This window comes from Lates calcarifer, linkage group LG19 (assembly GCF_001640805.2).
Source record: "Lates calcarifer isolate ASB-BC8 linkage group LG19, TLL_Latcal_v3, whole genome shotgun sequence".
In the NCBI taxonomy this organism is placed as follows: Eukaryota; Metazoa; Chordata; class Actinopteri; family Centropomidae; genus Lates; species Lates calcarifer.
This window is the reverse complement of record NC_066851.1, coordinates 18,922,957-18,950,896: the sequence shown is the minus strand read 5'-3', so window position 1 is coordinate 18,950,896 and position 27,940 is coordinate 18,922,957. Positions and strand designations below refer to the sequence as shown.

The following is a 27,940-nucleotide window of genomic DNA, read 5'->3' as shown; positions in this document are numbered from 1 at the left end:
TGTCTGACCATGTGAAAAGGGACAAGAAAAAATAATATCTGCCACTTTGTTGAGATAAATAGTCTCTTTCTAAAAATTAAAAGCATCTAATTTTGCACAAACCACTATAAATCAAAAAGGCACCAGGCAATACTCCAATACCAAAACTCCAGGGTGCTTGAGCGAGACACTTCAATCTATAGCTGACACTGACCTCTGACCTGAGGAGGGACATTCCCAGAGAGAATTTCCATAATGGAATCAGTGAAGCATTCATTTTTAAATGAAGTCTGTGAGCAACATGAAACAGAAAACACAAGACAAAACACGTTATGATTGGTTTTACATTTATTTTCCATTGCACAATAATATCTATATATACTGTATCTACAGTCTAAATTGTTTGTGGCAGCAGATTAAGTCAGACATCCATGTGAAATTTATTTTAATAAAACTGTACAAAAATTGCCTACTATGAGAAAATACTGCAACTCCACAGATATTCATCCCAGAAGACAGATGGATGGACTTTATGGCGACTGAGAAACCCTTGAGCTCTCCTGCACGGTGCTGTGAGCCTAAGCTTCGATTTCAATGCATTTTTCTTTTTACAGCACAGGGGGAGCAAAAGTTTTCATGAAGCAGAAGAACAGTAACATAAACAGATGTACCAATAAAATAAAACATAATCTCTCACATTTATACAATTGGCATGATCGAACGAAAAACGGGACACGCTTCTGATGTGTGACGCGAACTTCAGTTTTGTTCAACATGGTGGTAAATACAAATGCCAGAACAGACAATCTCTAAGAGGGATAATACATGGTTGTTTCAAGTTTGTAAACACTTAATATCATGCATCCTTCAATGTGCAATAAGAGACCATTTAGGACATATATGTTGCAAACTGAAGCACTTTAAAGTCGAGGCCACACTTTGGAGAAAGACTCAGCGGCCCACCGAGAGGAGATGACCCTCCTGCAGTAGCAAAGCTTGAATCTGAGATGATTCATGTTCAATATATAACCAGAAATGTTTATTGTCATGTCTGGGTGATGGATAATTATGCACAACAATTTGTTTGGACATTAATGAGAGTTATTCTATCCCAAAATGACATTAAAGGTATTAATTTTTAATAATTATTGAAATTAAAAGTATATATATATTTGTTTTCAAATATATAAATATATCATAGTATCATTAACCTGACATTGAAAACAAATCTGAGAGTGAAGCAATCAGCATAATTGACAAATGACATAGATAAGCATAGGTTCTATCATGTTTTGGTCCTTTCAAAAAAAAAAAAAAGAAGAAGAAGAAAAAAATGGGACACGAAAGAAGAAACACATTAAAAATCATATTAACAAAATTATTTTAAGTACAAAAAATAGTGCAAAACCCACATATAACTGCTCTTTCAGATGGGTTTATCTCAGTAGTACACAGTAGAGTAGATTAAAAACAGCCATCTAAAAGTGAAGGGTTTTATTCCAAAATGCTGTTTATCCATTTTGGAGAAAACATTTTTGGTGCAACTGATAACTCAACATCACCTACGTATGCATGATTTTATACTCTTAAATCTAAGAAAAGCTCTTAAAACTTCTCACAGTATCCTTCAGTCTGCCTTCATGCCATTCCATGAGTCTGTGTTACATGATTTCTTTGGTGGATACCTCATTTTGGAATGAAACTCTTCAAATTGCCTGCCTTCTGAGCACACGTACAGCAGTTTGGGACAGTAATGAGAGTGCCATGCCCGTGAGAAGAAGAAGCTAAAGCCAATCTACTTTCGTGCCCCTAAACACGGTCGTCTTCTTGCCTTAATACACAGTGCTGTCTAAGGTATCCAGACCGACTCTTATCATTTGGGAAAAATAAATCAAGACAACTCTGTGAAATTAAGCAACTCTTTGGTGTCGGAAAAGAACATGGCCGCAAGCGTACAGTATGTCACGTTGCCTGAACCTGCACTGTCAGATTTGTGTCCAGCTGTCCCGTTATTTACAACATTTGGCAGCAATCTGGACTGACAAAAGTCTTATCTCTCTTTTCAAAATAAAAGACCAACAGATAATGCTCCTACATTGACACAAATAGCAGCATATCCTTGCACCTCATGAAAAAGAAAAATCTAATTACAATAGAAGTCTAGTTAATCACACTGAAAAAACACTGTCAAGCAAAAACAAAAACCTCAAAAGACCTATTGCAATACACTGCATCTATGTAGTATTATAAATATTGGCGCCCATACACATATTCCTGAATATATGTATGTTCACAAACACACAGCTATACACATAGGTAGAGGTTAGCATATACGCATCATGAGGCAAAGGCAGAAGAGAAACAGTTTTTTAAGTGAATGGTTCAGAGAGAGATGACCAATGGCACTGTGTGGAACACTCTGCAGGTGCTTGGTCATTTCTACTGGCAGCTACAAATACAAAGACAGTATTACCATTTCCATTGTGCTGTAAGAGACACATGCTTTTTTCCCTACACATTGAGAAACGAGACAAAAATCAATTTCAGCTATGACTGAACGCAAAAAAAGAAATCTGAATAATCATGTATAGATATAATCTTTATCACAAAAGACTTTAAATTGTAACCAAAATATACATTTATGCTAATTATATTAAGGACAATCTTTGTCTTGCCCTTCAACATATCATCATCCTTCTCACACGTGACTTAGCTACAGCCCCTTCAAAGCTAGAAGAATATAAAGACCTTCAGGAATTTTCCAGTGTATCAACTCTTCCTTTTTCTGATAGATCAATGTAAACTCTTCATCAGGGGTAAACATTTTCAGCACTTTTTTTTTTTTTGCTCAAAGGAAAAAAAAAAAAAAAAAAAAAAAAAAATCTAATTTAATGCCCAACATACATACTCCTTTAATTCCTATCTATTACACCGCTCCAATAAATAATAAAATTTAAAACAAAACCAAAGTGACTCTCAGAAAACACGCCATCTATCTTTCTCACCTAAAACAACTTGGTTGGAAAATGCTCTAAAAAGGAATGGTCGGTGATGAACTAGTGTACTACCAGCCCTTATTCGGTGAAGAGGCAATAGATTCATCATCTCCCTGTCCATTTTTTTTTTTTTTTACGGTTCTAAGTGCTTGAAAGGCCCTTTCTGGACAAAGAAAAGAAAAGAAAAACAGGACAGAGGTCAATCTCTAAAAATAATTTAGACCAGAAAAACAAACAGACACAGGTCCTTCACTGATTCAATCAATCCTTTAGAAACTCATATCTTCATTGACTTGATTAGACTCGAAGGACAACGGGTCATCAGACTTTTCTCCTCATTTAAGTCCACTGTGTTTGGCAGACACCATAAAGGGCAGAGAAAGGAAAAAGAGAACAATTGCAATCAGGCCACCACAAGTACATGTTTTGCAGAATTGTCTTTCCTCTTTCAGAACAAAACAGCAGGGTGTGTAGATATATATATGAGATATATATGAGAGCATGACTGATGGATATGAAAGGTCCTCTCTCCTGTTCTGCGGACTGATGTTACATGAACATCAGCGCTCTCTGGTGAAATGGAAAGAGAGATTCCCGTGAGCTTCTCTTCTCCCATTTCTTTCCATTCTCATTACGCTGGGTCGACCAGTGTCTACTCCGCAGCAGTCCTCCGGTGACTGAGGTAATGCAGAGTGTATGATATTGTGCGGAGAATAAAAGCATGAGTCTGTTGAGCAGAAGCCCCACTCCCCCCCCTGTGGAGAGAAGTAGAGAAGAGAAGAAGAGGGGACCTGCAGCTCCTCAGAGATAACTGGTGTGCGTGATTACAGAGTCCGATGCTCCACACGCTGCCATCAGAGCTGGTACCACTTCTTATCTTTGTACTTCAGCATCATCTGAGAGCAGAAATAAAAAAAAGGAGAGTCAGAAATAAGAAGTTAAACTGTAAACAGTGGTTTAGGCATTCAAAGAAATGTTTGGTGCATACATCATGGGCATGTTTGGAGAAGGACTCTGCGCTGGCCATCATGGCTGCCGTTCTCTCCTCCAGCTCGCCCAGTTTCTGCCCTCTCTCGTCCAGAGCTATCCGAGCACGGGCCAGCTCTCCCACAACCCCCGACGCTGCACCCTTCATGCCCTCCATGCTGCCCGGGCCAGGGATGTGCTGGGCAAGGCTACGAGAGGCCTTACCAGCAGCCGTCTCACCAACTATCAAAGATTTTTTTTTAAATGTAGAAAGGGGGAAGGTGTTGTCAAAGTTGAGAAACAAAAACAGAAATGGTAGCATGTACGTGAATGTAAAAAGCAGAGGGAATAATGATGTGATGCTAGGTCATTCTGTACTCACAGAGGTCCTCCCTGTCCAGAGACTGAGCCCCTCCACCAAAAAGACCTTTGAAGAAACCTCTGTTAGGAGCCTCTGGTGTCTCCACAGGGGTAAATAACTCACTGAGCATTTCCTGGAGAAGACAGAAACATCAACAGGTCTGTTTTAATGTAAATTCCCTGTACACTTCTCACAGTTTTTTCAGTATAACCAAAGTCATTTCAGGTGCTACTAATGGATATAAAATTATGTAATTCGACATGTAAGAAAAGAACATGGAAAATCTTTTCTGCATTATTGGATCTGATAATGACACAGGAATTCAGATTAAACGATTCACTGATTATGAGTATCTGACCTGCAGGTTGTCGCAGGTCTCCTGGCTGTAGGTGATCCTCTGGATCTCGGTGGGAGAGGTGAGATACAGGGCTTGACCTAGGTTGGAGAAGCAGAACGTTCTGGCTATCCGCATGTCTGTCAGCGGCAGGTAGTTCACATCCAGCAGAGGCCGTAGACTGGGCAAACTGTGAACATGCAAGAAATAGATGGTGTAAGGTCTCCGGGCAGTTGACTGTTACAAACTGCATCTGTCTTCTTTGGAGTGAGCTGTATAAAATGAGTTGTGCAAAGATAGTTATTGTGCAGTTTTTAAAATTAGATATCAATACCAGTGACCATACCTCAGAGTCATGATGTGTCCATTAGCACAGAAACAGGCGATGCAGTTTGCTCCGCCCATCTGTACAACATCAGCCCTTAGCACGAAGGAGGTCTCTGTGATGTTGTGTTTGTAGACGCGGGTTTGAGACGGCATCGCCACCACCTTGGCCTGTTTTTCCGAACACAGCACGGCAAACTGGGAGTCTTGACCCTCTTGAGATGAGGGAGGGGAGGCTGGCCTGCGCCTCCGGCTCTTCTCCTTCTCCTCATCTGAGGCATTTGGGTCATACCATGGCTCGTAGGAAGGGGGCAGCAGAGTTCCAGTAGAGTCCAGCAGGGCCATCGTCAAAATGCCTCCCTTAAGTCTGACTACAGTGCCTGGAAAAAGGGGTATTTTAAAGAGGAAGTGATTTACTTTGGGTTACAGTCTTGCTCTCTTACTGCTACAGTGATTAACTCATCGGTCAGTTGGATATTGAGATGGGAAATACTGGATTGGTCCTTTTTAAGCCAGTTTTCAGCAAATGTGACACTGACATCTAACCATGCTGCACTGGTATGTTGAAAAATGGTTTGAACTAATCATTTTATTATCATCAAAAGACACAGACCATGATGAGAGTACAATAAACCTAGACTTTAGAGTCTAAGGTTTTAGTTGCATGTATATAGTCTCCACTGAATGTCCACAAATACACACTGTGTCCACACTGAATAAGCCACAATTGTGATATTCACTCATTTGGGACTGAGCTTTTAAATTCTGTTTACTATAAACCTGTAGTAACATATACGTCTCTGTTGCACAAAACACTGTCTCTGGGGGTTTGTTAGGATTGCTCATGAATATACAGAAAGTAGAGTTTTGGAAACAAAACTCCTTACTCACAGAGATTTCAAGTAGCACAGTTTCCTTCTAACCCTGCACCACTTCCTCATGTCTGTTAAGGAAGTGTGATTTTAAGAGGCTTAGATGCTTGCGTAAGGAATAAGTCCTTGCACTTTGTTTCAGCTTCTCAAAGAGGTCACTGGGGGTCGTGGATGAGTAAATACATCTTTCCATTTCACCTGTCACATACAGATCCACACCTGGTGAGTGATAGCAAGTTCAGCTCAGCTGCTTACCGCAGGAGGAGATGCCGACTGGTTGCTGCAGCCTCTGGTCCCCGCCAGGCGGCAGGCTGAGGGCCACCATCATCACAGAGCCCTGGGTGGTTCCCACTAGCAGACAGGGGCTGAGCAGGCTGTCCGTCTTCCGGGGAAAACTCTCACAGAAGTGAAAGGAGGAGATGGCCTCTCGGGACTCTCTCTCTATGCTGGTTACACTTGAACTACGTGAGCGGGTGAATGAGTTATCCTTGGCATCTGGACAGCAGGAGTGAGCATAAAGAGAAGACAATGAGGAAATCATTCATGTTAAAATGGAAAGGGAAAGAAGTTTACAGAGGATTTCTCCATGCAGTTGGGAGAATTAGAGATGTTAATGGCATAAAATGCACCAAGTCAAAACTCAGTTAACAGGTTAGAGCTATGTTCTGCTGCCAAGACATATTCATGTCTTTCATGGAAATGACCCAGTGCAGATAAAAAAAAATAAACAAATCCTTCTTCTTCTGACCATCAGAAAGCTTTTTGACATTGAGAAGCTCTTGCACAGTTTACATCCTAGTGAATCACAATTTGTTTTCCTTCAATTAAATTTGACAACAACAACATTCTCAATGTGAAAAAATGCGTAAGAAATGCATGTAGTACTACAGTGACATCCAAAGAATCAACTGTTATTTAAGGAGCAAGAATTATTCATGGCTCATTACTGTGCTGACAGAAGCTGAAACACAAGCTTTTACCCTCTTTAAAAAGCTAATGAGAGATCCCAACAGAAACACAAAAAGATCTGTGATACAGAGGGGAAGGCTAAACACACCGCCCGTCATGTGTGTCCCTCACAAGGAAAAACTGTAAACAAGAGAAGCAAGATTTTTAACGCTGAGTTCAGTCAAGGCACTTGGAACTTCCTCAAAAAGAAGACAACAATCATTGTGAGAGGATTAGTGTCAATCACTTCAAAATAAAAGCCCCAGCAGCGGTGGGGGTTAGTACCAGTTATCCCACTTCAGCCCAAGCCAGACCATGGTTGGTCCACTCACAGGAGTTGGGGGCAGACTTAGTTCTACATACGACCGCCTTCTGGCTCATCCTGGCTTCTGCTTTGCCCTCGTTCATACAATAAAAGCGCTTCTTACATGTGCGAGAGCGCCATCGTTGGAACCTCTCCTCTGCTCACAGTGCACACAGAGACAGTGTTCGTCTCAGCTTACAGTACAAGGTAACAGGAGTCTCAGCATGCCATTAGAGAATAAGCAGTATTTACACAGAAGTATTGCACAGATGTGAACTTAATACTAATCAGAAGAAATGACAAGATGGAACACCTGGAAGAAAAAAATAGAGGTTTTTGGAAACTAAAAGTCATTAGTTTTGGCTTACCCAGGTCTGGCTTTTGCTCACTAGACGAGCTAATTTTCCGTGACATCTTGGCTGTAACAGAAACAAATACCCCAATTTTATGAGGAGAGAATAATGGCTAAAAATTGACAATTTTTTTGACAATCAATGATTAGGTAACTAATTTTTACTGTGCAAATTAGTGGACAATCAATTGAAAAAAGTCAGGACATTGAGTCATACTCAAGAGTGGTGACAGGACAACTGCTGAGGACATACACACAGTATATGCTGTACATGGGACAACGCTTACAAGACTCTGCTTTAGAATGAGTATTCTGTTCCAAAAACATCTGATTTGTTTTTGAGTTTTAGAAATATTGTTGCTTCTGTTTTTCATTTGCTACCAGGAGCCAATCTCCAGTATAAAACCCCAAAAATTGCCTGCTGTAGTCTATAACCACCCTAAGAGAAACCCTGAGAATACAAATGAGGCTGAGAAGCATCACACACAGCCAAAGGGCCTGTAATGTCAAACAAAGCAAGAGGCAGTCAAGAAATAAAGTAATTATAATTCAGTGAACATAGTTATGCAAAGAGAGTGGGAGGAAGAGGGAAAAAAATCAGTGGGTAGCCAAACAGTTAACATTGAACTGAAGCCCTGGAATCAGAAACACACACAGCAAGTGTCTACAATCAAAGAGAAAAAATTCACTTTAGCACTTAATTGATGTGGTTAGACATTAGTACAATACAGACAGAGGCATGAAGCAGATTTTCTATGCTTTTCAATCAGTAAAAATAAGAAGTATCAAGTAAAATCTGCCAATTTGGCAGACAGTTTTCTATCTGCTGTTGTGTAACAAAATTCTGCATAGAAAATCTGAGGCCTGAAATTTAAAAGATGTCATGTCATGCATTTGATAAAGAATCCAGATTAATTTCACATACCAACTATGAAACCCCAAAACCATGTGATTAGTAAAAATACATTTCTTGAATGCACTTCTGTCTTTCATTGGCACGAGAAGCACGAACTGACATAGGATCAAGGCACAGTGTGGTTAGAACGCTGTCATTCAGAGAGGAAGAGTGAGGAATCAGCAGAAACATATTTGGATGATACAGTACCAAAGTCATTGGCAACCGTCTTGGAAAAGCGTCTGCTTTTGAACTTCACTGGAAACAAGGTTCAAAAAGACAAATCAGATAACTGTAGCCAATTCACAAATCCTTAAACTGAAGGGGAAATGCAGCTTTAACAATACAGTACCCTTCTCTATGAACTTCTGTTTTCGTTCATCATCTGAATTGCATGGTGAGGTAGATCCTACATAACAAATAGCAGCAGTTTAAAAACACGGATTTTAAAATAACAAAAATGATTAGTTTTTTGTATGAAGTACTGAGGCTTACCTGAAGTAGGTGACTTGCAGCGGTCCTCTGAGGCATTAGATCCATCGTTGGAGTCGCAAAGTGCTGTGGGAGCCACAGAGGTTGTAATTAAACATGGCAGAATCAGAATCCTACTCTTGGACTACTCTTAGCAGCTCTTACTGTAGCTATGCCAATTCCTACAGTGGTGAAAATAATGAAGGGTCACCTATTTGAACAAAGGCAGGGATAGCTACCCATACAGTGTTGTAAATAGTACAAATCTGTTGACTCAAGGTGTCACTGTTTGTCAACTAAAACAGGAAGGAGGGTTCAAAGATACATTGCCTGATTTTGTTACAGAGCTCTAAAGCCTTAAAGTTCCTCCAAGCTCAGTGCTGGTGTTCTTAAAAAAGTCAATAGTGAGCTTTGGGGATTTGGGTGTGCTGTATCAAAATCAGGGAGTATATCTTTATGAGGAAAAAGGGAAAGGCTTAGAGGAGAGAAATATGATACAGGGAGGGGTAAATTCTCACACAACATGACTTACTGAAGAGAGGTGAGCGTAGTTTTTTCACAGACTCAGTATACAAGTTAGAAAGTCTGGACATGCAAGACGTCTTATTTGGAATGTCTTTGTTAAATCACAGAGAGAGACCAACAGTAAAAACAGTGAGACAGAAAAATGGTTGGATATCAGACAAAAGTGCAAAAGAGAAGAAAGTCTCAGAGGCTTGCTGCTGGATTTTTAATTGAAACGAAACAGTAAAAATATATTCCTCATGTAGCATTCTTCCAGTTAAACAAAAAAATGCTTTTCAAGGCTGAAAACCCAAATAAAAGTCTTGAATCCAGCACCAGACCACTGAGACTGAAATGAATGAATACAAATAGAGAATGACAGGATGATTAGATACAAAGAGAAAAACATTAAATAGCATGACAGCAACAGTGAGGCTAGCACAAACAAGTAAACAAGGCTTGTGTTCTGTTTTATCATTCACACAAATCAAAAGATAATTTTGTTACAGCAGAGCAGCAATGATACAGCATCCATTCTGACTGCACAGATCACTAACATGCTTGTTCCACTGTCTTTGCACTGTCCAAATGAACAGATGGAGAATCTGTGAGTGATGCCCCCTGTTGAGGGAGAGCAGCTACTGCAGGGGGCGGTGGTCATAGCGCGAAGCAACAGCAGCTGCCAAGTGTCAGCCCTGCCTCTCTAACCACCACCTCTAACAGTCAGACAGTGTTTAGCAACACAATGGAAATATGATGGTAAGTTGCTGATGAATAAAGCGCTAATTTCATGGAGATTAAGTGCGAGTGCTTAGCAGTGCTTAGTGTGACCAACAGAAAAAGAAATGAGACACAGGGTATGATTGTTGGAGTGAAGCTCACCTCCAGAGGGCTGTCGTGCTTTGCGCGGGGAGCGAGGCTGCCTCTGGTAGGGGTCGGATGGGCTGTACAGCTCTGATGTGCCCATGTTGAGGAGCAGAGTTTTCTGGAGGTAGTCCACCACAGCCAGACCGTTACTGTTTCCAAACACCACACTGGAAACAGGTGTGAGGGGGTAGATGGGGTGAGGGACACAGTGGAACTAGGGTTCGTTCAGATGCTATTTTTGCTCAATACTCCGAAGTATGACAAAGGCTTTATTTAAGGTTGCACTACATAAATGCTTGGTTACTGCCTTCTGCGTGACAAGATGCAATTAAATTTTCTTGATACACACAATTTAACACAAAAACAGTGACTGGACAGGCATAACCACCACTGTCAGGACGAGTGTGGGCATAAAACGATGTGATCTCATGTCAAAATATCAAGCGTGTTGGCCGTAGATACTTACAGGCCGTAGGAGGAGTTGATAGCCAGGCTGGTGATCTGCTGAGGTGGCTCCCCGCTCACCCACACCAGCTGGATCACCAGCTCCACCTGGTAGCCCGGAGACTGCTTCAGCGGGGAGCTCCGCACCCTGCATCAAATGCACAGCAGGATGAAACAGCAGGATACGGTTTACAGTGGAATGAATTATCACCTTTTGGATAAGCTGCACTGACAATGTCATCATTTTTTATTGTTGTTATTCCCCCTTCCACCCTTTTACTGTCAAAACATCTTCATCATTTTTAATATTCTTATAAAGAGGCATCATTTTCCCCTGGTGGACTAATGTGGACATTTTGTTAAGGATTGATGACTGAAAGGGGCAAATGGATGACTACATCACTTAAATGACCTTTTTGTTTCAGTTTTCAGTCTGTTCAGTGACAACCTGCTTTACAATGACCTAAATAGCTCGACCCAATTCAATCTTTCTTGCAAAGAAGAACAAGAAAACATTATTGTCCATACTGCAGGCATGGTATATTGTCCCGGGGTCCGTCTGAAGAGTTGCTGCCTGTGGACGGCTGAGTGGGCAGTTCAGTCTCCTGAGGGCTGGAGGAGGCTCCGGGGGTCAGCAGGGTGGGAGTCTGCTCCCCCCCTGGATCAGGAGAGTCCACGTCGCTAAACTCACACTGCATCCGCACCTCCAGAAGCTTAACACAAGAGATGATTTGTCACAAAAAGGCTCATTCTTGGACTTACACCGCTCAAAATACCTGGACATGCATGCATCTCTTCTAGCCATGGATTAAATCATGCTAGAACTTTCTTTTCCCCACACTGTATTCCCCCAAAGTGTCTAACTGTCCTGAAAAAGAAACAGTGGTTTGTCTGCAGTCAAATAAAAGGCGATGACTTTTACTCACCTGCACAACTTCAGTGGTGATTTCTTGTTTGCTGAACCTATAGACGATAACGTGGGCAGACACTCCAGCCACACAGAGCATCCTGCTCTCAGGGCACCAAGATAAAGTCTGGATGGCAAATGGGTCCTCTTCTACTATATCTGTACTTGGCTTCTCCTCTTTACCACGAGCTCTCTCAAACACCTTGGCAGTCTTCAGCTTGTACAGCACTTGAAGCATTACTTTGAGAAGAGAGGGGAAAAAGAAAGATATGATGCTCGTCTACTTAAAGCTAAAGTACTCATAGTAGCAACCAGTGTGTTGAAGTCAATACATTTCCAGTGGGAATTTTATGCACAATATCAGTGGCCACCAAGATCAGTAATGTGACTTTGGCTAAGCATGAATAATCTGTCAAAAGAGTATCATGGAGAGGAAATGTTTTCATTTATGCAGATGACACTGTAGTGTATATACATGCTAAAACAGCTGCTTCAAAGCCTAATGCAGCCATGGCAAAGCTCTCAGAGAGATTGATCAATTCTATTTAAGCCCAATTCAACTGTGTTTTAGCCTAAAAGTCAACAAAACTCTGAAAGTGCCCCTCTAAAATCTAAAGCTAGTATTCATATGGTGTTCAAGAAGAGTAACGAATATTTAAGAAACAGATTAAAAATGACACAACTTGGCAGAATCTAGGCAAAAAAATGTTGCAACATAATTCATTCTCTCTCATGTACCAACTTTGAATAATAAACACTGTCACTGATAACTCCTTCATTTCGAAATGTCTACATAAAAAGCCCATGAAATATTCTTTCTGCAATTTGTAGTATGTCTCATGTCCAAGACTTGCACAATTTAGCTTCTCTTCCGCAGAATGAGCGTCACCTTGCAAGCCAACAGCTCCTTATGTGATACAAAATACGATGATCTACTTTTATATTCTCATCTTTGCAGCCTTCAGTGTCCACCATTTTCTGAGCATGGGTGCGATTTGGAGATTTAGATATATAGTGTCATAGCATGGATGCATGTTTGAATGTATTTAACTGTAACCTGTAATGGGATTGGAAATATTCTCTAAGATAAATCTAATTTTTTGGTGTACAAAACTGCACTAAATAGTAATACTTCTAACATTATACACAAAACTACTCACGTGCAGAAGCGTCCCAAAATTTGATTGACCCATCAGCATGTCTGTTTTAGGGGAAAAGAGCAGAGTAAACATTGAAAAAGAACACAACACAATTGCATGTATCAAAAATCCATTCACTCATTTAGTAATCACTAACCCTGTGATTATGATCTCTGGGTAACTCTGTGTGCCTTGGCCCCAGTTTCCCCCACTAATGGGCCATTCCTGTGAATATAAGAACAACACTTAAAATAATCAAATGCAATAATATTACGTCTGTGGGTATTTATTCATTTGCTATTTTCCAATAAAAGTATTCTTCTCCCTGTAGCAAAGTACAGATCAGGGCAGAACTATTTGAGTGTTCCCAAGAGTTCCCACACTTGGCCTCAATAATTGTGAAATTGAAGAAGTTTGGAACCACCAGGATTCTTCCTAGAGCGGAAATGGGTAACCAGGAATGTGCAGTGCCTCCAAAAATAAATTCCAATCTCCAATGCATTTTAAACAAACTACACAGACGACTAATTTACCTTCTTGCTGTAACCTTGTCTCTTTTGCCGACTGCCGACAGAGTAAAGTGCAGGAATAAGTTCAGCGGGGCAGTCGGCAAAGTACTCACAGCAGGTCACTGGTGACTCATGGATAGTCAGAGGATATGGATTCTCAAATATTGGGTAACTGGAAAAAAAAAGAAAAAAGTTAGATTTGAAAGTATGACTTTGTCTGTCAACTTGAGATGTAAATGACAATGAAAGTTACTGCAAATCAATTCTGATTGTCCTCTGACTGAGAGAATGTCACTGCTTTTATGGGTGCATAACTTGGTGCTATAATCAAACAGAGGAGCATCTTCATTCTTAATATTGACTGGGTTTCCTCCAAAAATTGACAGATTTAATAGGTGAAATATTAATATACATCTGCTACAAGTACAAGATGCAACACCATTAAATATGCTAACAAATTCAAGGAGGAGAAAAGGCTGAGATTTGGAATTAAAATGCCCGTTCTAGGGTATATTTGGCATACAATGGTAAAAAGCAGAATGATACACCTGGAGAAAAAGTACTAAACATTTAGATTAAATTAAAAAGAACATAATGCTTTACCGGAAAACAATTCCCTTTGGGATAATAAAGTTAAACTTTATTAGACATTTACTTTGAGTTAGACATTTAATTTTCGAGGGACCTTTAAAGAATCAGAGTAGGTTAAAAACAAACAGAAGTGACTGTGACAGCTCTCGTGTTTTCTATGAGCATCTGTTGTATACTGTGCATTAATATATATTGCTCTGCTAAACCAACATTCTTTGATGCATACCAAAAATACTCAAACTAAACTATATTTGGAAAGAAGAATAATCACCCAATCTGTCCGAGGTCTATTACAACTAAATCCTTCTCGAGCAGGACCACCACAGCATAAGGCTCCTGAAAGTCTGGCAAACAAAACAGAACAAAATTAACAGGGATACTGACGTAACTTTGGTGAGCTAATACAGATCCTGAGACGAAGGAACAAAACCTGTCCAGAGAGGACTCTCACAGCTCACCATTTGGATATGGAGTTTCGCACAGCGTTAGGAAATCTACAATGGGGTAGTCCATCTCGAGGACGGCAGTGCTCTTTCCGTGCATCACAGTCAGACAGGCTCTCCTCCCAACTGTGTCGTAAGACAGACCTCCAGACAAGACCATGAATGGGTCCCTGGGTTCAGCAAACACACACAAACATTTTAATCATTTTTTCAATAAAATTCAGTTTGCTGTGAAGGTGAAAAGCTACATAGTCTAATCAGTGGTAAATGGGTAAAGAGGGACGCCAAAATTTTACTCTTGTGCTTTCTCTGGAGAGGATTTGGCCCCATTTCAAGAGCATGTACGATGGGTGGAGGCTACTTTTTAATTATAATGACAACTATATTAATCCCCTGTCCTCTAATACCTGAGAAAAAAATGTAAAGGATAATTAGATCAGTGAAACTGTAAATTTCTATGACATGTTTTTATAAGAAAGTTTTGTCTTTTTACTTTGTGACCTTGACACAGGTCTGTTCATTCAGATAATGATAATTGTGTGAGCAGTGATCACGACATGAAAATCATTTATTTAATGATCACAACAAAACAAAGCCTACGAGAGCATGAAAAATAATTAGACAGGGACTGTCGAGCATTCCACCTAATTTCCACCAGCATGAGGATACCGTCAACGGGATTGGCCTGTTAGATGCGGTATATGCTTTTGTGACAGAATAACAGGAAAGGCTACTTTCAGTACAGGATATGGATTCAAACCAGAGTCAGTTAAGACACAGGATGGGTGGGGACTTACTACCAACACACTTACCCAGCCCTCGTTGTTTTGTACTCCACCTTCAGGATAGGCTTACATGGTTCTGGCTTTTTTCCATCCTTAGGCTGCTTTCCTGGTGGAGGTCAAATGGCAAAAATGCTTTCAGTTTTAATTTGCAGAAGTACAGCGCCTGCAGCGTGGTATACACAAGTATGCTGCCACCACCCATCTCTCTATTTTAGAAGTTACACCTTTAAGAGTAGAGGGGTTTTAAGCTACAATATGAGACGTAGGTGTCCTGTATCAAACATGCCTATGAACAATAAAACTGTGTGTATACAACAGTTCTTACCATGTGGTGTGATGATCTGTGCAGGCTTGGCTGGAGCTCGTACATTCCATGTGGTCAGAGTGCCATCTGAGTGGCTGCAAACAAACTGTTTACCCTCATGGTGCCAAGCGACTGAGTGGATCGCCTGAAAGACACACAGCAGCAAATCATCATCAGAGTGTGACACATTAAATACATACAAATTTTACAGCTGCGTGATGATAAATAAGAGGATTATAGCAGCTCTGCGTGCAGCATATTTAAAGGTTAAGACTGGTTTTATCCCATGATAAAACCAGAACCAAAAGTATTTTTCTCAGAACTTTCTTACTTCCTGCAGCTGAAGCAGTAAAGGAACTTGATCAAAGACTTTGGCAACACTTTGTCTTGTTTCACTTCATGTTGTTTGCACATAATCCCACTATGTATAGCACATGAATAACAAACAACAACAACATGGCTTTGACTTCATTGTGTTCTCCAATATGGAAGCTCCTGGGACAAAATCTCAAAAGGGCCGGAACAGCTATTTCAGGTTTCATGACAAAATATTTGGGAGCATCTGTCCTGTCACATGTGAAGGGTGTGAGTATTCAAAACCTAACAAGACCAAACATGTTGTTGAGACAACCATGAACAAACTTACCAGCATCCTCACAGGACTGTGTGGAATGAAAATAATGTCTTACCTCATCATAATTGTAGCGGTAGTCAGCTTTTTTGGACTTCAGATCCCACAACACCACTACCCCACACTCAAATCCAATCAGAAGCTGCAATAACAAGAGAAGCAAAGCACAGTTGAGCTTACTGCCATGAAACCACATTCTGCACATATATGTGAGCCTGGGAGTTTACATGACTGTAACGCCACTGTCTGTGATGGTCAGAGGATAGATGATCTTTAACAACGTTTTTAAGGACATCAATCGTTTCTTAGCATTGGCTCTTTTCAAAGATTGATGTGATTTGGTACTAACTGTAGACAAACCGTATGTACTAATCCATTTAGTGACTCACTGTGTACACCAGAAAATTTGTCAGGAGTTGTGTTGTGCATATTTTACCCACAGTATTTGATTTACAGAGGAATTTCCTTGAAAGAACAGCTTAACTGTATCTTCCAATGTATGCACTGCAGGCCTGCCTGCAATTTAAAACTACAAATACTAATTCTACTTTTTCCATCGCTCCATGTTCTTCGACTGGCAACATCCCTTGCTTACAGATTGTTACACGTGCAATGTAGTCTCAGCCCATTGAAGCTGTCAAAAAAAACAACATCTCCACCTCTTATACTAGGATTTTCTCTGTGTGTGGCATTGTGGAAGGTTTTCTGTAAACAATTAGTTTAGGAAGAAACCTTTTCTCTTTGGTTTTGACACCAAAATCTGATGTTTGTACTGACATTTTAATTAGCGGAAAATGTTCTGCTATCATTCTCCATTGTAGCTGCACAAACTATATTGACATTGTCATCAGCACTGGAGTATTTATCCACAGATTTTTTTAAATGGTACATTCTGGCTTACATTTTGGAGAGGAAATGTATCACTTCTGTACAAGCTATGTAGTGTTTAACTCTGAGTTTACCTTTCCCTCATCCATGGGGTTGTCACTGATGTGCACAACAGGCCCTGGGTGTGTCTTGGTGGATCTGTGCAGGTTTTAAAGAGAAGAGACAGAGGAAAAAGGAGACAGTTGGTGTGAATGTAAAAAAAATCTGGGTTGTGTGGATGAAGATGATGAAAGCCTGATGTATCTGCTGCAGGTTAATTTCAAGCCTTTAGAAGGAGAGGGAGATAGGGAGGCAATTAGGGAAGATACAAAAAAGAATTAAAGCTAGAATCTCTGCTTGTGCACAGAGAAAAAGAGACGGATTATAAAATGGAAATGTGCATCAGTTGCACCGGAGGAAGAGACATGACACATGAGAGAGACAAACAGAGAGGGAGAGCAGGGTCACATGAGGGTCTATGAGAGATTATAGTATGTGGAGACAGCATCACCGTGGCAACAGAGCAAAGGGGCATGGAGGAAGTGAAGGTCTGGCCTAAAGAAAGTGTTGCTGCCACTGAATGTGGTCTGGCTCCAGTAGCTAATGATCTCATTGCTGCTGATGAGTCGATACAGTCAGAGATGTAGAAGTGAATAAGAGGCAGGGATGGACTGGAATATGAACTCCAGCCGGTAATCAACACAGTGTGATACACGATCAATGTTTTAATGCACAATAACCATAACAAATTCATGTACACAGTATGTTTTCTCATCTTAAAGATTTTTATATTAAAACAGCTGAACAAGACAAGACATCCATATGATCATTAAGACCACAGAGGCTGTTTCTGTCCACTGCAGGAGAGCTGGAATGTGAATTAAGTTTGCAGAGACTACAAACTATGAAGCACAAAGTGTTTTGCAGAGACATTTCTATCAGAGATCGGGTAACTCGTCTACCAAGAGACGACAAAATATCATGTTTTAAATTTCAGACTATAGCCAAGAGTTCTTTTCTTTAATCATTTTCGCAGTCAGACAGCCAAAATAATTTCCCATCTCCCCTGTCTGTTTCTGAGACATTTATCTCAGCTGATGGCATACTTTGGTGTTCTGACACTTTCAACTCCCAGATCTAAAACAGCAATTTATCAGATTTCACCGGCAGCCTCGTGCACACAGTTTCATACTCTACTTCCAATTTTAGCTGCCAGTCACCGTCTCAAATTATTTCTTATAGTTCACTGGTGGGTACACTAGAGAAATTACTTACAAAGAACAACTTCTACTGGCTTAAGTTTTTAATTTTTCTGGAAAATAATTATCACACTATCCATTTTCAGTTCCATTACATGCGCAGAGTCAGGCGCTGCAACACTATTACAGCCAAGATGTTTAAAAAGTTCCTGCTCAGTGTGTTGGGTGACACCGATTTTATCTGCTGAAATCTAATTTTACCTGCATGTGGCATCTGCCAAGTTTTATCTGAGCTCTGCAGGAAATGCGGTACAACATTTACAGATGCACAGGACATGATGTAAAATTCCTTGTGATCCTTAAAGTAGGTGTTTACATGCGGGAGTGGGTGACACAGGATAAGTCACTGGGGTTATCAAGTGGGCACTTCCTATCACAGATGTTCCGTTAAATCAGGCAGCAAACACCTCCAGAAGTCTCAACAGCAAGTTCTGGCATGGCACAATCACCACCTCCATACCGCCCTCACACTGATCAGAGCTACAGTATTCTCAGCTTACAGGACACACTGTATCTGCAAACACAGGCATCCACATTCCTTAGCATTTCAGAGTTTCCTGGTCGAGTGTCAAAAGCACAAGTGCACAAAGAAGATATGCAAATGGCTGGAGAGCAAAGGGGAGTTGTGAAACACAGACTCACAGTTCGATGGCTTTGTTCCACATGATGACGTAGCCTGAGAGAGTGAAGGACTCCACGTTGACGATGTGGATGTTTCCTCTTTCTGTGCCAATGTAAAGCCATTTGCTCTGGAAGGGCAGGTGGCAGTATGTGATCCTGCAAGAGGAGATCAGGGCCCATCAAAACCAGGCTTTTCATTATCTCATGATTCAATCCTATCAAAGAGTCACCCTCGTCCCTAATCATGCCGGTCCAACTGGAAGGAGTAGCGAGTGACTAAGATTTAATTACAAAGGCCTTGCTCTGTGTCACACTAATGAAGGCAGACTATATATAGAACAGTGGGGAGGAATAGCGGAGTAAATACTGCTGTCTTTTCTCAACTGGTAGGAGGAAACATTCAGTCATACACCACATTTACAAGGGACACAGATGATGCTAACACATCATATCTGATTTTTGTCAGATGGCATCTCATGATTTTGATTAGACATGGAGATTTTGATTTAACTTTTTTTGACAAAAATATTCTTGGCTTATCTCTATGTTACAAAAAACTACTGAATTAATTGATGATTGCACCTATGAAAGCTGCATAAATTTGCTTCGTTGACAACATGGGGCCAAAGAAATACTGAAAACATAATATATTATTTAACATTTTCTTTTTTAACCTTCTAACCTTAAACAATAATTTTAGTAAGTGCTGCAAAAATATCAAATAACTGCAAATGCAGCTTTGGGTGATATTTCCCTGAGGGTTCTTCATTATAGGGGACACTTTTCACACTGCACACAGTAATTTGATCCACTGCTGATAAAAAAAATAAAACTTAGCAGCCACAGGTAAAATTTCCAGAGAAGTAATGGTTATTCTCATATTCAAAATTTAGCCAGGGGGCACTTGTATTTCACCTTGGCCATAGGAACTCACATTTCCTTTTCGGTTTAAAAAGGAAAACCCCAGTTGTTGCAGAATCACAAGAGGACACTAATGCATAATTTTCCAAGATGTGATGACAACAAAACAGCTAATTATACAGTGTGAAGCATGTGGCCAGCTGTGAGGGCTGTTTCCACACTTCACAGAGCGACAGATGCAACGTCACTGCAAACAGAGAGGCAGTAAGAAGAAAACATTACTGTACCTCTCCCTGCTGAACTTGAGAGAATGCAGGATAGCTGGGATTTTTTGCCTCAGGTTCCACAGGTGGATGCTGTCATCAGCTAAGGCACTCACCAGCGCCCCCTGTGCAGAAGCATGTGGGTTATTAGCATGGCAGAAAACATCTTGTGGCTTAGTATGGGCCGTTTTATATGGCTGTATAATGAGCACACAACTATGAGGCCATTACAGAGGCATGTGGGTCACAAAACTAGCGTTACTGTTTAATCAATGTGTTTGCTAAAAGCACAGTTCACACAACGTTGTAAATGCTGTACAGTAAATGCTGGAAGGACAGGTGCAGAAGACTGACAGGGAGTGAAAGGGTGAGAAAACCAAAGAAGTAAATAAGGGAAAGGTAATGACAACAAACCTCGTTGATCAGGAACTGGAGCTGGATGACAGCAGCACCGCTCTCGTGCTGACAGTAGCACTCCACACCAGCACGGCCAAAGCTGCAAGACGGCTCAGTCAAAGAAAATTGGATGGTGGCCAGTAGAGTTCACACAGAAATGTGGGGAAAACCCTTTCAAACATACTCCAGATTATCTGATACAGTGATACTGAACAATGTGCGTCTCTGAAGTTATTTTCATACTGAAGATGTTTTCATATCAAAAGCGTACAGAAAGATTCCCAAACTCTTCATTTTTTTTAACTAAATGTAAGTTGGCATGTTCAGCCACTGGCGAGAACATGAAACAAATCAAACTACTGAGCTATAAATAAAATCAGTGGGCTCTGTCTGCTTTATATATTCACATGCGTCAGACAGTATGACGGCAGCATGATGAACTTAACTCCAACCTCTCTGTATTAGACTGTAAAGTTCAGGTCTGAGGATGCTGCTAATCTATCCATTCAAAAACAACCGGGTCGCCACCAGTAGATGTCGGGTTTGAACCAAAATTATTGCATGAGACTGCGGCCGCAGCGGAGCACCACCGCCACGTAGGCACCAGGACTGTAATGTATCCCACAAAAACCTCCAAATACTTTCACATACCACACAGAAAATGAGAGCCACAATGAGGAAAAGGTTGTCTATTTCAACCAGCCTGTAATCACTTTCACAGAGAGTCTGTGTGTAGAGTCGTGCACACCAGCACAAAAGAAGGAGGAAGCAGCACAAGATCTAATCACAGAGCCAATCACTAGAAAGACAGATTGGCCACAAAGGCGAAAAGCTACACTGCTCCTCGTACTCTTACTGTGATCATGTCAAAGAAAAGCTCCACAGACAAGACAGCTGTGTTCACTATCTGTGTCCACTTTGAGCTGACACAGCGTAACATGTCTCAACAGGATTAACTAAGCTGTGATCAAACGATCCCTCAGTGCCTTAAACAAACTAAGGTGGGGTTGCAGCGGCCCGTCTCAGGACAGGCTCAACAGTGGGCATCACTTCTGCAGAAGGATGGAGGCAAACACAGACTCTCAGACTTTAAGCCGGCGCCAGTCGAAAGGCTGCTTGGCAACTGAACTCACATTCACCCGTGACCTTTCTGTCCAGTTTTAGCTCCTGGCCCCGGCAACTTCTGTACAACATTTGTCAGAATTATTAACAGATATCATGTCTCCACAGGTCCACAATGGAGGAGGAAGAGTCATTAAGTCTGTTTCATAGCCTCTGGATTGTGCATAAATAAGAAGAGAGCAGAAGACTAAAGAGCAAAAACGTTAATATGCAACACTGTTGTGTATTCATATTGCTGACATCAAGTGGGATCACTTCAGCAGCCTTATTACTGTTGATGCAAAGTACTGATACAGCCTGTTTATTCTTCTGTGAGCATTAACTCATCAGTGTGCGTAAACGTAAAGGTGTCTGGAGTATGAACTGAATCTGTTACAATGTAGGTTAATGGTGCAGCTGAGACAAGCTACTTTCTAGGCTAGCAGGAAATTACTAAGACAAAACGAGATTATTTAACTGTGGTGAGCAAACAAAGCATTCTGCTGGAACTCCCCTTCATGCCTCAAGATCAAAACCTTTACTACAGAGATAAAAGCCACAGGTACAAACTACACTAGGCTACTGACGACAAAACCTGCTCCCTTTCGTGTAATTTCATTTGCTTTTGGGACAGTGAGAGAACAGGAAGCTGAGTCACACCACTCAACTGTGACTTCACATGTAACAAAACATCTTGTGGTGAAGGGAAACAAATAGTCAAAAGAAACTGCTCATGTCATCATCTGCTGGTCATATGATTCGATTCAAATGTTATATGCAGTGTTGAATGAAATCATTCCTTTAGTGCTGAAACGATTAGTCGAGAAATCAGTCGACTGCAGGATGTAATATGTATCATCCGTTACAGACAATAATGTCCAATTCTGCTACTTTTTGATCTTAGATCAGTAACTGATACTAAACAAATCGTCCTCTGAACATTTACATAGACTTACACTTTGTTCCTAAGAGTTTAAGACATCACACACTGAAGTCACACCTTGAACAGCAACACTTCCCCATTTGGTAAACCAATGTGGTTCACCACAACATTTCAACATCAGCTGGGTTTTTCTTGTGCAGTCAACTGATAATCATCAGGACAGGAAGTTGCCTTAATCATTCTAGCTGACAAATGAAAGACAGAAAATGTTCTCAGCAGCCTCTCTAAAAGTCTAAGATGAGAACTGTTAGTGCCAGATGAGGAGGAGGAAGAATTTCTACATTGGGAGTTCAACAAACGCAACATCACAACATCTGACTGTCAGCTGCAAGAGTATACTAAACGACTTGTGAAATATTTTTGATCTTGCACAAGCTTGGACATTTCCTTAAAATACATCATTTAATGTACAAATTAAAAGTATGCAGGGGAGAAGCAGGAGGTCCAATTTTTAAAAGTTTACCACACCACACACTTCCCAATTATTTTTAATTGCTGAAGCCCCGGGCAAGTTTGCTTTGTAACATCCAAAATTTAAGAGCACGTGCGTGGGAAAGAGCAAGTAACTTTCTACAGTAAACAGACTGATTAAAACACTGTAGTAGAGACAGATCTTGTAAAAGCAGACATTTATTGCTTGTAGACACTTCATTGAGCTTATGTCTACTGAGCTGTGGCAGCGTTTCCAAACTCCAGGGGCAATGAGGTGGATCAATACAGCCTGTCTTTTGATAAATGGACCAATTGCCTGAATGACAGTAATCCCATCAGCTCCACCTTGCACATTAGGACAACATGGAAGCAGTGTGAGTGTGAGTGTGGTGTGTGTGTGCGTGTGTGTGTGTGTGTGCTCTCCGGGAGTCGCCCTGTAAAAACAACGCTCTCTTAATCTGGAGAGTGGATAAAGACGAGGATGGAGCCACTTCTAATGAAAATCTAAATAAAGCAGATGGGCCTCCTAAGCAGGATATCAGCACAAAGGGAAACCCTGTGTTTATACACCAGTAGGCCAAGCCTGAAGACAAGTTGTAAACAGCACAACCTGGATACGACCAGACTATCACATGCAGCATTTAATAGCCTCGAATCCAGGGGGCAGTTTTGTTGCTGTGACTCATAGAAGCTACTTGGTTAACTATAATAACAAATTTTTTATCCTTGAATACAAACAAATACAAAACTGACTCCCAACAGCCCTGAGGGGCCCACACAGCACGGTGGCAGCTTGATTGTGTATGTGTGTGTGTTGCACAAGTCCAATGATGTTTACAGCACATATGAAGTGGCATCCTGGCACAGACTGGGCAGCACAGTTGATGAGGTTGGCTCCTCGGCATATGGCGGAGGAGCTGTTCATGCTACTGCAGAGATACCACTAATGAGCCTGGGTGCTCCAGGAGAACGAGGCTGCCGGCTGCACAGAAACACATCCTAGCTAGCATCTACCTCCGAGCCCTCCACTTCCCCTCTGTGTGTGGTTAGGATTTTCTTATTGCTGCGGTGGATGACAGGAGGCAAAGACAGGCCACTTACTGTGTGCATTCCCCAGACTTTGAGGAATGCTGAAGGGCAGCTTGGTCACATGACGTGTGGGGAAAGGACGTCAGGAAGTTAAACAGTGGACTTGTGAGTTGTTATGTTTGTGTGTGTGTGTGCGTGTGTGTGTGCGCGCATGTGTGCACAAGGGGAGGAGGATGTAAAAAAAAAAAAAAAAAAAAATCACTGGAATCATCCAAGCTTTACTTTCCTTGTGTGGCTCTCTTCATTTTCCCATGAAAAAAAACAAAGGATACAGCCTCAAAGCTCCAGTCTGAGTCCCGACGGCCAAGATTTTCTGCACAGGGTCAAAAGCCATTGAGGATGGTTGATATGGGAAGCCATGACGCACAGTCTGCGGGAAAGAGCAGAATTTATATCAGACCTCCAGTCAGCTAATCAATCATCTGCTACACAGTCAAGCTGGCATTAGTGGAGAAAAAACATTACCATAATCTTCCAGAAACCTAATCCATCAATGTGGAAAATTAGTCTCATTATCAAAATAAATTAGATAAAGCATAAACATTAGTGCGAATGGGGACTGGAATATTTTTCTGATATCTGCCTGACATGTGTGCAGAGGCTCAATCCTGTAAAACATCAGCAATAAATTCATTTTATCCATCCTAAGGCTTACATTTGCAGCCTTGGAGTGCACTTCATTGCCAGGATCCTGCTGTGCCCCAGCCACCAAAATATTATCATCATCAGGCATCTATAACTCAATTGTTTCGGGTTGGAAACCTTGCCCAGCCATTCATGAGGTCTGTACAGCTTGCAGCAGGATTATGTAACAGGTAAGGCCATGGCCCTGTAACCTGGGGGACCTGACCTGTTCTGCTCCCAGCTGGGGCTGAAGCTGGTGGGCTGGCTCTCCGAGATGTTCAACACATTTCAGACAAGCGAAACCTTTCCAGCCAGATCTAACAGGCTTTAGTTGGTTAGCAGCTGTAATCATTCCTCTTGCCTTTACTGATCCTAAAGAAATCCTTCCTTGACATGATTTTAATATGAGATGGTGGACAAAATCCACAGTCCTGTGAAAATGCATGCAAGGCTTCAGTAGTATTAGCCAGACAAAGGAGGTGGAAGTTACAGATTTTTTGGAGTTTTGTGTTCAAGTTATACCCTCTTGATTTTTTAAAACTCATATATTCACTTAATTTTATCTTCATCTGCACTAAGGTCATTTTTGCCTTGGTGGAAGAAGTATTCAGATTTAGATTACTTTTCCAAGTAAAAGTACCAGCGATGTAAAAATACTTAATTGTGCAGCTAAATGTACTCAAAGTATCAAAGTGTTTCATCCCTGTGACTGATACATTATAAATGACATTATTAGATGTTTTTGTAATGATGCATCAAAGTGTAAGCAGCATTTTACCACTGAGCTCATTAATGAGAGGGGAGTGAAGAAGAAATACAAATTTGTGTTTATTTCTTTAGATTTTGGTCATAATTTTTGCTTCATTCTGTGAAATAATGTTTTTTTTATACCTCTTTAAGCAGCAAATAGTTATTTAAATAAAGCCATTGAGACACTTTCCATCTGAGTGGAAATCAGTATTTGGTGGAACTGCTAACAAGTCACAGACATTTAAAATGTCACAGCGGCTCTGGCCACACACTGCCGAAAGCACTGATTTCATCTTTAACAATATGTTGTACTGTAATTTATAAGCTTAAAGTAATTAGTGACTACAGCTGTCAAATAAATGTAATGAAATAAAAAGTACGTTTCCATCTGAATTGTAGAGGAGTAGAAGTATAAAGTTGCAAAAAAGGAAACACTCAAGTAAAACTAGTGCCTCTTAATTGTACTTAAGTACAGCACTTGAGTAAATTTACTCGGTTACTTTCCATTAATGCGTTACATTAAAATCATGTTCGGACTGGAGCCCTTCACAGCCAGAATGAACAGGATGTGTTATTACAGCAACCAAAAACTCCTCCGATGCACATAGAGGCATGTGAGTGTTGTGTTGAGGTAGACTTAAAAACATGTAAACTTATACTTTATCTCAAAAATCCCCTCTTTAACAAACTGCAGGGAGCTGATTAGGTTACAGTGATGATGAAAAAGCTGTGACTTGAGGCGACTATTCAGTGCAACGCAAACAGCGATGGATGGAGCTATGACAGATCAGGGGACAGAGCCAAGCAAGACAGTCAGTGGTTAAATATTACTCCTGGTCAATGCCACTGTGGCTATAACAAGTGCGTTAATATTTAAGACAACTGTGGTGTGTTTTAAGGTGCCAAGTGCGAACACTCAAGTCATTTTACATCCCAATGACCGGTGCTGATAGAAGCGAATAATGAAAACAGCACCAGTGTTTGGTCACGCCGCTGTCATCTGACTGTCAGAGTGCGAAAACAGTCCGGTTAATGTTAGCTGATATTAACGGAAACCCACCTTGCACAGCTGAAAATGCTCCGACTGGAGAGTCTCCTGAACAGCATCGTTTTCCCTGGGAGTACCCGGCTGAGCGGCGGCGGAGGAGGAGGAGGACGCCGCTGTCAAGCCGTCCAGCACCTTCCTAATGTTAAACTTCTTCATTTTCCTCCGGTACAGACGCGACGGTTGAAAAAACAGATCAAGCCAGCTACCATAAATTGGATAGAGAAGGAGGTAGCTGCTAGCTAGTTAGCCGAAATAACGCACAGTTAATATCTTTCTGTATACATCTCACATGTTACGGAGGGTGTTGCCAGCGCACTCCCCAAAAGCACCCGAGTCACGAACATGGATTTAGCGAGTTCTCTCCGATATCGGTGTTAATCCGCCATTTATGTGGCCAGCTCTGGCGTTATTCGATCGGGATCAATCGTTTCCGTGAGCTGTTTCCCCCAGCAGCCAGGGCTCAGCGGGTAGCAAACTGGCTACGGAAACGCAGTGAACTGCAGCGGGGACTGAGTGTGCGCCGCGCGGTTACCCGGATGTAGGGCCGGTGTTACAGCGTATTTTGTGACCCGTTAAATTATGTGACCTCTACAGGCGATTTCAGTTAATAAACGTTTTAACCACAACTTTTATTTTTGACAGCTGCAGACAAAAATTGTGATTCTTTTTCTTTTTTTAATAAAATTATTTTATCAGTCATAGCAGTGCCATAACAAGAATAAATGTGAAAAAAATGAAGGTGAATTATTTTCAAATTTATTTGTTCATTTATTTCTGCACATTTTTCATCAAAACATGCAACACAGATGCCAAACACACACACACACAAATAAATAAATAAATAAACAGAAGACCCTACAGCTCACATTTTCAGGTTGTTTTGAGGCCCCCTGCTGGCTGAGGGATACTGAACAGGTCAATGCCTCAGATTGGGTTCAGACAGAAGCTGCCCTTGTAACAACCTAAAAAAATTATAAAATAATAATGGTGAAGCAGGGAGGAAAAACATGATGTCATCTGCAGCCATTAGTAAAGTCCATGCCTATAAGTCTCATGCATACTCCTCTTCACTAATTGGTCTTCCACACAGGAATTTGATAGGAGGGTAGTCCCCTTGTAGTCGATTAAGTTCCCAATTCAGGATCCAATCTATTGTGCCTGCGTGGAAAATAGGCCGTATTTCCTCCTTCCTCATTCCCCAAGGAGGAAAAAAGGAGGTTATTTTACCTCCACAGAGAATTATAAAACCAGAAAATCTGGTTAGATAAAAATCAGAAAACCTGGTTAAATGATAACCTTTGTGATCTGTCATCTAGGAAGCTCACATTTTTACTGGGCTGACATTTTTTTCACTGATTCAGGGATTGTCAGGAATTAAGTAGCACTCCTTAAATAATACATCTGACACATGGATATGGAACAGATGTAAGATAGTGATGAATCCCAACAGTGTTTTTTAATTAGGTAAAGCCATTTAGATTAATATACATTATTTTCTCTGTGACTGTATGGATGTAATATTTTAATATTTCTTCCATATTTTATCTTTATTTTGATCATATAAGAAATTCCTGAGTACAAATTTTATAAAATTCTTGGGGCATTTCTTATCTGTCAGTATTGCTAAATCTAGACTTTGATGGAAAGTAACTGAGTATATTTACTCAATTACTTTACAGTACAGTTCTGACATGGACTTTACTTGAACATCTCCTCTCCACCACATTTCACAGGAAAACATTGTTTTATTGCACTACATT

At 40.8% G+C, this 27,940-nt stretch overlaps 1 protein-coding gene across 3 annotated transcripts; it reads right to left on the bottom strand.

Annotated features, from left to right (window-relative positions):
• Positions 1-309: 309 nt before the first annotated feature.
• Positions 310-26,691, bottom strand: stxbp5b (syntaxin binding protein 5b (tomosyn)). 3 transcript variants are annotated; one of them, XM_018703696.2, is made up of 29 exons: positions 26,193-26,691; positions 24,031-24,128; positions 20,212-20,293; positions 19,822-19,922; positions 18,695-18,829; positions 16,889-16,952; positions 15,985-16,068; positions 15,317-15,440; positions 15,019-15,097; positions 14,222-14,376; positions 14,035-14,107; positions 13,197-13,344; positions 12,821-12,888; positions 12,685-12,725; positions 11,544-11,764; positions 11,146-11,330; positions 10,640-10,765; positions 10,189-10,340; positions 8,827-8,889; positions 8,684-8,740; positions 8,542-8,589; positions 7,453-7,503; positions 7,113-7,241; positions 6,088-6,327; positions 4,983-5,340; positions 4,661-4,826; positions 4,324-4,435; positions 3,964-4,184; positions 310-3,871 (listed from the first exon to the last, which is right to left on the bottom strand). In XM_018703696.2, the coding sequence occupies exons 1-29, from the start codon at positions 26,334-26,336 to the stop codon at positions 3,830-3,832; spliced, it is 3,567 nt and encodes a 1,188-aa protein (XP_018559212.1). In that variant the 5' UTR covers positions 26,337-26,691; the 3' UTR covers positions 310-3,829. The 3 variants fall into 3 exon arrangements, with proteins under 3 accessions (XP_018559212.1, XP_018559213.1, XP_018559214.1); XM_018703697.2 differs by lacking the exon at positions 7,113-7,241; XM_018703698.2 differs by lacking the exons at positions 7,113-7,241; positions 7,453-7,503; positions 8,542-8,589; positions 8,684-8,740.
• Positions 26,692-27,940: the final 1,249 nt, after the last annotated feature.

What these genes read in the sequence shown, in the direction of transcription:
- stxbp5b (XM_018703696.2), bottom strand. Translation starts at nt 26,336, where the DNA reads ATGAAGAAGTTTAACATTAGGAAGGTGCTGGACGGCTTGACAGCGGCG. An exon ending in CTCAAGTTCAGCAGGGAGAG is followed by an intron (nt 18,830 to 19,821) that starts GTACAGTAATGT and finishes CTCCTCTTGCAG; the next exon opens with GATCACATACTGCCACCTGC. An exon ending in ACCCCATGGATGAGGGAAAG is followed by an intron (nt 16,069 to 16,888) that starts GTAAACTCAGAG and finishes TTGTTATTGCAG; the next exon opens with CTTCTGATTGGATTTGAGTG.